The 8671-nt window shown below is 57.3% G+C and overlaps 1 protein-coding gene across 4 annotated transcripts in view; it reads left to right on the plus strand.

Moving 5' to 3' along the window:
• DZIP1L (DAZ interacting zinc finger protein 1 like) overlaps positions 1 to 7534 on the plus strand; it is a 130486-nt gene extending 122952 nt beyond the window's left edge. For all 4 annotated transcript variants that reach the window (XM_075937303.1, XM_075937302.1, XM_075937301.1 and 1 more), the window contains 2 exons: positions 1161 to 1300; positions 2443 to 7534. In XM_075937303.1, coding sequence (XP_075793418.1) covers positions 1161 to 1300; positions 2443 to 2613 — 311 coding nt within the window. In that variant the 3' untranslated portion in view covers positions 2614 to 7534. The remainder of the gene's footprint in view (positions 1 to 1160; positions 1301 to 2442) is intronic.
• Positions 7535 to 8671: the final 1137 nt, after the last annotated feature.

Raw genomic sequence — 8671 nt, forward strand, 5'->3', positions numbered from 1 at the left:
CTGGTTGGATCCCAGAGGGGAATAAATCCAGGACTTTCTTTAACCCCACCAAGCTGGCTTCTACTGCTTGAGCTAAAAGACGTCTGTTTACATGGCCCCTTTCATCACTACCTCTGCCCCAGTGTTTGGCAAGCGTGTTACGTGGGGACCACATTTGCAGTCCCAAATCTTGACGCCATCCCTTTGAACGACACTCCTTTTGCACATTATTTGCAAAGGTGTGTGCCCTGGAGGTGTTTTACCAGCACCCTTGTAAAGGCGGGTGTGCATGCTCCCCAAGAGTTTACTGCAGGATGTAAATATCACACTCAAGGTGAACCGCAGGCCGGGCTAGGCTGTTGATCTCACCTATCTTCCCCACAGTAAAAGTCAGAGACTTGTCTCCACCGGAGTCTTCCAGCAGGGTAGCGAGTGTGGTATCCCAGTGTAAAAACAATGGGGTTTTGGCAGTAAAAACGATAGAATTTTGACTATGGAGTTGGGTAGAGGGGGAGCCAAAATTACAAGCACTTTTATCCTGGAACAGGCATTCGAGGCATGACAAGACTATGCCTTACACGCACGTGTTGAGTTACCTGGCACCCGATGAGCTGGAAGTTACTAGACAAGCGCTAACCCATTAGAGCTGCCGGCCAAGGGTGGTGGTGGATTGTCCCTCGCTGACAAGTGTCAACACCAGATGGGTTGTGTTTCTGAAAGCTCTGATCTGGAAATTACTTTGGGGAGTTCTCTGGTGAGATTAGCCTGGAGGGTCCCAGCGGTCCTTTCCGGCGTGCTATGCCCGGAAACGACCTGCGGGCTCCACCCCCCAAGAGGCCAGAACTTTGCCCCGACATTTCAATCAGCGATGGACCGTGAGCTGCGGCAGCAAAGCGTAGCAGGAGCCGTAGCAATTTCAGATTGAGGTGCATGGGGGCAGTCATCGGCAGCTGGTTGTATTTGCCCTATGGGGGAGCGGAGGCTGGAAGTTGGAAGACGGTTTCTAACCAGTCTGGGAGGCACGGGCATGGGGGGTGGAGGGCTCTATCCGCCCTGGGGTCTGGAAGGAAATCCGTTCCCACCCACGCTGGGTCCTGGGGAGCAGCTCAGCGATGCAGCGACATTGAGCGTGTGATGGCAGGGCCCCGCATTCCCCTCCTACCGAGCTGTGCTCTCCGCAGGGACGCTGGTGTCGGCCATGGCTAGAAACCTGGAGCGCACGCTGAGCATGCCCGGGAGGAAGCCTGTCGGCGGGTTCAAACTCCTCCCCGCGCCGCCCTCCGACTCGCCCCACGCCAGCCACTCAGCCAAGCAACTGCAGGTATCGTGCCTTTTGGAGAAAGCGGCGACCCGGAAGTGGGGGGTAGCTACAGGTGGGCCAGGTCCACAGCCTGGCCGTGTTGCTGGTGCAGTGCCCTCCTGCCCCAGTCTCCGGCCCCAGCGCCAGCCCCGTGGGAGGGTGCCTCCTGGTGGAACGTCTGGAAAGGCCAACACGGGCTGGAAATTGGGGCAGCAGCGTGTGGCCCAGGTAGGAGGGCGGTGTGGCTGCTGAGCAGTAAGGGAGGTTGGGGGGAGGCAGGACGCTCATTCTTCCTGCCCCCACTTGCCAAGGCCACAGATCCCGCTGCGCCCCTTCCCTTTCCTGCCCTTCTCCCCAGGGCGCCGGATCCCTTCTCCCCGGGGCGCCGGATCCCTTCTCCCCAGGGCTCCAGATCCCTTCTCCCCGGGGCTCCAGATCCCTCCTGCCCCACTCCTCAGGGCGCCGGATCCCTCCTGCCCTTCTCCCCAGGGCGCCGGATCCCTCCTGCCCCACTCCTCAGGGCGCCGGATCCCTTCTGCCCCACTCCTCAGGGCGCCGGATCCCTCCTGCCCTTCTCCCCAGGGCGCCAGATCCCTCCTGCCCTTCTCCCCAGGGTTCCAGATCCCTTCTCCTCAGGGCGCCGGATCCTTCCTGCCCTTCTCCCCAGGGCGCCAGATCCCTCCTGCCCTTCTCCCCATAGAAATTCTGTCCCTTGACATGCCTCACGCAGCTCTGCCCACTCCCTCTCCCAGGCCTGGGAAACAAGGCCTGCAGGCCATCCTGAAGTAGGCCCCCTGGCTCAGCCCCCCGGAGATGGGCTCGGTGCGGGACTCCCAGGGGGACTCTGGGCCTCTGTTAGGCAAGAAATCGGAGCAGCGGTCCGGGCAGGCCCATGGCTACATGCCAGCGATGCTGAGGGACCTCGGCCTTCATGCTCCATGACACACATTTGACCCTCTCCGTGGTTCTGCCGATGGGCAGCGCCGCGACCTAGGAGCTGCTACCACACCAGCCAGGAGCTGGAGGGAGCATTAAACCCAGCCGGGGCCCTGAACGCCAGGGATGGTCCGTTCCCCGCTCCAGGCCCCAGGCCAGCCTGGGTCACTGTCAGCAGCGACCGTGCCGACACCAGCTCATTCGGTCTCTTCCCGTTCCCCGTGCAGATCGCGGAGGACAGCGACGTGGCGAGCTCCTCGCTGGAGGAGATCACCCAGCTGCTGGAGCCCGGGCGCCAGACGAAGCAGCCGCCGGGCGTGAGGCGCAGCGGGGACTCGGCCGGGTCGCAGGGCACCAGCGTCTGGAGCTCCGGCAGCACGAGGGCTGGCGTCTGGTGAAGCGCTTGATGGCCCCTTCGCCGGACCCGGCAGAGTGCTGGGATTTCAGGGGCCAGCCACCACGCCGACAGCTCCTGCCACTCGCGGGAGGATCAGGCACCGGGCTCCAGTGCAGGAACAAGCCACTGGCGTAGCGTGAGCCGAAGGGCCCCCAGCGCTTGCTGGCCAGGATGCATTCGTGCGACGGCTGCCCAGTCGCACTCCCCCCCAGCGCGCGGGCCGGTGTGTCCTGGGGGAGTGGCAGGCTCGTCGGCCCGCACCCCTGTGTGCGCGTGGAGGGCGCGTTCTGCCGGCAAGGAGAGCAGGGGGAGGGGATGGGTCAGCGTTCGGGGCATGCGGGGCTCTGACCAGTCTGGAGCATGGAGGCCACTGAGGCACCAAAGCGCCTCCTCAGCCGGGGGGGGGGGCGAAGCAGTCCCCGACTCCTCCCACCCCACAGGGGACCCCCCGCAGGCAGCTCACTGTGCTGGGCATCGCAGGATCGGGCCCTGAGGGAGCCCGATGGGGCTGCAGAACTCCAGGCGTGCAGCGGGGATGTTTCTCGTGCCGATGGCCCCTTCCATGTAGCAACCGAGCCAGCTGCCATGGGAGGGATGGAGAGGCCTTTGGGATGCCCCCCAGCCCTGCACAGGCCCCAGCTTCCCCACTGCCTGCACGGAGCCCCCCACGAGGGGTCCTAGAGGCAGCTGCTGCCTGTGAGGCCCCATCAGGCCGGTTCCACGGAGGGGAGGGGTTGAGGCCACCCGCCAGGGTCACAGATGGGTGCCTGGCCCTCCCTTCCTGTGGGACGCAGCCTGTTCTGTGGGGGACCCCTCCCCCCCACTAGAGCACTCCTTCCTAGGGGAGCCTCCGTGGGTTTCCACCCCTCCCCTGCCTCACCCGGGGCTGTGCCCTCAGAGCCAGAATCGGGCTTGATTTCACAGCCAGGGAGCAAAAGATCAAATCCACGGAACATGACTGGTGACCCCTCGGCTGCAGGCACAGGCCCTCAGCGTCGGCCTCTCCCAGGCGTGCCAGCGCCGAGGAGCCGGGTCCCAGCGCAGAGGGTGGCAGTGTCCGGGAATGCTGGGAATTCTCTGAGGACTGATGTCCAGAAGCGCCCACTGGATGGCGCCAGAGCCCCAGAAACAGGCAGGGCGGCAGGTGGCAGGCGGCCGAGCACAAGACAGAAAACAGCAGAGCTGCGTCAGGTCCACACGCCAGGCCCGGCTCCCGGCCGGCTTCCACCTTGGCCCGTCTCTCACACCCAGCCGCCTGAACTGTTGCCTGGGAGAACGGAAGCCACATATCCCTCCATTCGCTGAAGGGCCTGGAAAGTGCACAGGAAACCAGGAAGTGCGGTGGGGACCGAGAAGGCCCAAAGGTCAGCAGGGCCTCTGGACTCCTCGCTGCCCCAGAGGGATACAGCCACCAGCGCCTCTAGACTCCTCGCTGCCCCAGAGGGATACAGCCACCAGCGCCTCTAGACTCCTCGCTGCCCCAGAGGGATACAGCCGCCGGCCAGCAGGGCCTCTGGACTCCTCGCTGCCCCAGAGGGATACAGCCGCCGGCCAGCAGGGCCTCTGGACTCCTCGCTGCCCCAGAGGGATACAGCCGCCGGCCAGCAGGGCCTCTGGACTCCTCGCTGCCCCAGAGGGATACAGCCGCCGGCCAGCAGGGCCGGTGAGGCTGGACTGAAGGGCTGTCTGCAAGGTGGCTTGTGGCTGTGCCTTGCTCAGGAGCACAAAGGAGAAGGATGCGAACGCTTTCCTAGCGGCCCGCTTTGCAGGGACCTTCCCGGTCTGGGGCCACTCCCGGATGTCAGTAGTCAGGAAAGGCTCACGCAGAGCAGCTCCATGTCACCCCAAAAGGGGCAGGGGAGCCCAATTGCGCAGCCCCAGACTTGTGAGGCAGAATTGCACCTCTGCCGGCTGTGCCTTAATGACACATCTGACCCCGCATGTGTAACACCCCAAGGGGGTTCCAGAGGAGATGGAGAGAGGCTGAGGGATTGGGGCTTATTTAGTCTGCAGAAGAGAAGAATGAGGGGGGATTTTAGAGCAGCCTTCAACTTCCTGAGAGAGGCTGGTCTCAGTGGTGACAGATGGCAGAACGAGGAGCAATGGTCTCAAGTTACAGTGGGGGAGGCCTAGGTTGGATATTAGGAAAAACTATTTCCCTAGGAGTGTGTCTATACAACAGGGTTTTTTCAAAAAACCTGTACCTGCGTCTACACTACCGCCGCGTTCTGTCGACAGTAAATCGAAAGAACGCAGAGGTTTTGTCGACGGCGGTAACCCTCATTCTACAAGGAATAACAACTTTTTTCGAAAGTCATCTTTGAAAAAAGGCGCTATTGCATGACAGGGCTTTTTCGAAAGAGAGTGGCTAGAGCGAGCCGCTTTTTCGAAAAATCTTCTTGTTGTCTAGACGCTCTTTTTCGAAAGAGGCTTTCAGTCTAGACGTAGCCTAGGCGGGTGGGGAAGCGCTGGGCTGGGTTCCCTAGGGCGGGAGGGCGTGGAGTCTCCATCCTTAGATGTGTAGAAGTCCCGGCTTGACAAAGCCCTGGCTGGGATGATCGAGTTGGGGTAGGTCCTGCCTTGCGCAGGGGGTTGGATTCAGTGACCTCCTGAGCTCTCTTCCAGCCCTAGGATTCTAACTGTGGACTAAAATGGCCGAGTACGGCACAACGATCGTTATACAAGTAAAGAATACAACAGCCTTCCAACATACTACCTCCCGCTCACTTGATGCTTTTCCTGGTACTTTTATGAGGCTGTGATCTACTTCCGCAGACTCCAATGGGGATTAACAAGGTTGCATTGCATTTGCTCTAGCACTCTCCTTTCTACTCTGGTTATTTTTTCATCTTTGTACTTTTGTAAATTTGTAAAATGAACAGGAGAAAAAAAATCACAGGAACAGTTGCACAAACTCCCCCCACCCCCCCACACACACTTTTTTCCCAGTCAAATATAGAGCTACATAGAATTTTTACATGTTCATAATTTTTTTTAAGAGAAAAAAGGTCAAATTGAAGGCCAAAATGCATTATATTTCCCCCCTTTTTCAACCAGCTTTATTTCTAATGCCTCTGTCTTTAGGCAAGAAATATTTTACACTGACATTTTACATGGCTGGTCTCATCATCTGTGGAATGCAAGAGTCTGAGTTTAGGAGAATTCAAATAGAAATTCACTCCAAAATGCTGTTTTCGAGCTTTTATAAAATATCAAGCACACCTGCTCACCGGCAGTCTCAAAACTCTTAAGAAATTCCACGTAGCTCTCAAAACAAGCGCAAACAAACCCTGTTTGAAAACACAGATGCATGGCCCACCCATGCCCATAACTAATTTATGTTCCCCGGTTAAGGGAGAATTATGATTTATTTGTATTAATTATTTATTATGGCTACAGTGTCCTACCTAAATCTGATTCTCTACAATTACTTTAAACAGACATTATCCTTCTTTCTGGAAGATAAATCAGGCTATTTTGAATACTTCCTTCAATAAAACGTGTGTTTCAGCGATGGGATTTGCTTTTAAATCATTCCTTCCGGAGGCGGTGTCTGAGGACATAAAATGAAGGAGTCCCACCAAACATGCTGTGAAATAGCAAATGAGTTTACATTGTCACAGGTCCAGGGTATTAGCCGGAATGCACAGGTTGCACCTCTATAAATTGGAACTCTCTGGTAAAGCACAATCTGTGGTCCGGAAGGACCATGGATGTTCCAGGATCAGAGTCCCAGCAGGCTACAGAGGGGGGAAACCTGGTGGGGTAGTAGGGCAGGAAAGGGTCAGCAGCAGGGAGACCAGAAATGACTTCCCTTGGCCCGGGAAAAATCCATTTGGGAACAGTCAGGTCCCCAGGGTGCCGGACCAGAGAGGTCCCACCTGTACCCGAAGCTGCAATCGATACACATAGGCTAAGAAAGTCAACTCCAGTTTCCAGTGTATGGGCCAAAGGCTGTCATTCCCCAGCTGGCGCTCCCATTGTATTTCTGGTAGCTCCACCTGACCACCGTGTGCTAGGTGCTGTACAAACACGAAATAAGGGACGGACCCTCCCCTTAGATCTTCTACTCCAAAGAACCGGGACCCAGGCACACAGAGTGAAGGGACTCACGCAGCACGGAACTGGAGGAGCTCAGCTCGCTTCCTGCTGCCTTGGTCATTGGACCACACGGGCTCTCGCCCCTGGAGAGGCCGCCCGCAATCCTGCCAGCATGGACTCCCACTGCCACTCTCCCCCACGCCATGGCACTCGGGATGGTGTCGGGGCGGCCCGCGCTCTGCAGGAGGCCAGGAGAGAGGATCACAGTGGTCTCTTCTGGCCTTGGAGGGCTCTCGTGGAGAGGCCTAACGACGACCTCCGCACCGACACCCACTTTGTACCGGGGAGTCCGAGGTCCAGCGGCCCTGCCCCGTGTGTTTAACCATTTCAGCGCCGAGAGTGGCCGTAACCATAAAACCTACTCGGGGGGAGAGGGAGAGATTCCCAGCAGACCCGACCCAGGGGAGAGTCAAAACTCAGGGACAGGAGCTGGTAGCCCACCGTCTGCAAAGGAGGGGAAGGAGAAATGGGTCTGTGTGCCGGAGCGAGGGATGGTTGCAGGCGAGAGGCACCGCCCCGGGGGCAACGCGGATATTCTACAGATGGATCAATCCCGGATCTGAGGAGCCCTCCCCACCCTCAGACAGACACCCTGGAAATGGACTTTTCTGTTATTCAATTAGCCTCTCGTGGAGCCCGGCACCATTAATTAAACATCACCCTGGGTTGCAACAGTCCTTAGATCAAAATCAATTCTGGCTGACCTGGCTACGTGATTTCCAACCCCGCAGTCAATGCAGCCCTATGCTTGAAAGGGTCTCTGCCACGCCCCCACACATTAGATAAAATAACCGGCAAGCCCCCAGCCCCACCCCTAGCCCCGCCCCTTCTGCCCAGGCCCCGCCCCCGGGAGCCAGTGTTGACTGGGTACATTCCGTCTCAGGACAGAACGCAGAGATGAAGCGTCTAGATGTTATTAATGGCTGCGTCTCGGAGCGGCTAGTCCTGCAACCCGCAGGGGAGAGGCAATTCTTGCTTTAGGCTGAAGTGGTGCACAGGATCTGGTCCCCAGGTGTACCGATCTTGCGGGGAAAGGGGTTTTTGCGCAAAAACCCCAGCGCAACAACGGATCGGCAGAAAATATGCAAATGAGATCACGGCTCATGCAAATAAGTCCCTCATTTGCATATTTTGGCCGAGAAAACGCTTAGCGTAGACGTAGCCTTATAGGCTATGTAAGTGCCTGGAAAAACGAACAGGTAATCAGACAGCACACACACCCCCCTCCGGAACACAGCACACACCCCCAACCCACAAAAGCGGAAAAATACAGGAAAAGAAAAATCCTATCGCACTTATGCAGCTGGAATCTCTCCCCCAGCGAGCCGCACTCCCAGAATATTTGGGCAGCGCAGTGTCATAAATCTTAGCGCTATTAATCCACAGCCTCATTCATTTCGGCTCAGCTATATAAAAGCAGTAACCTTGTCACTAAAGGCAGGGAGATAGGGCTTTTAATTGCATATAGATTTCAGGAGAGTTCTTATCTCCCAGTCCAATTTGGAGCTCCCGAGATGGGCCTGTGCTTCCCTCGCTCAAAGTCAATACAAATTCACCGCACTCCGGAAAGTCAGAAATGTCTCGGGGGCCCACGTGCCTTCGGAATGAACGTGGGGAACAGGGGCACCGTTTAGAGCCTGTTGGATTGGGTGAGACTAGAAGGACGGTCCCGGATCTTTTACACTAGCTGACCAAATTGTGCGACAACAAAACCAGTCAGTAGCAAAGCAGGCACCTAATTCGTTCCAGCAAGGAATGTCTCAGGCCCCAAAGCCACCTGACTCCCAGGCTACGTCTACACTGGCATGAATTTCCGAAAATGCTTTTAACGGAAAAGTTTTCCGTTAAAAGCATTTTCGGAAAAGCGCGTCTAGATTGGCAGGATGCTTTTCCGCAAAAGCACTTTTTGTGGAAAAGCGTCCGTGGCCAATCTAGACGTGCTTTTCCGCAAAAAAGCC

Source organism: Pelodiscus sinensis, chromosome 10 (genome assembly GCF_049634645.1).
Source record: "Pelodiscus sinensis isolate JC-2024 chromosome 10, ASM4963464v1, whole genome shotgun sequence".
In the NCBI taxonomy this organism is placed as follows: Eukaryota; Metazoa; Chordata; order Testudines; family Trionychidae; genus Pelodiscus; species Pelodiscus sinensis.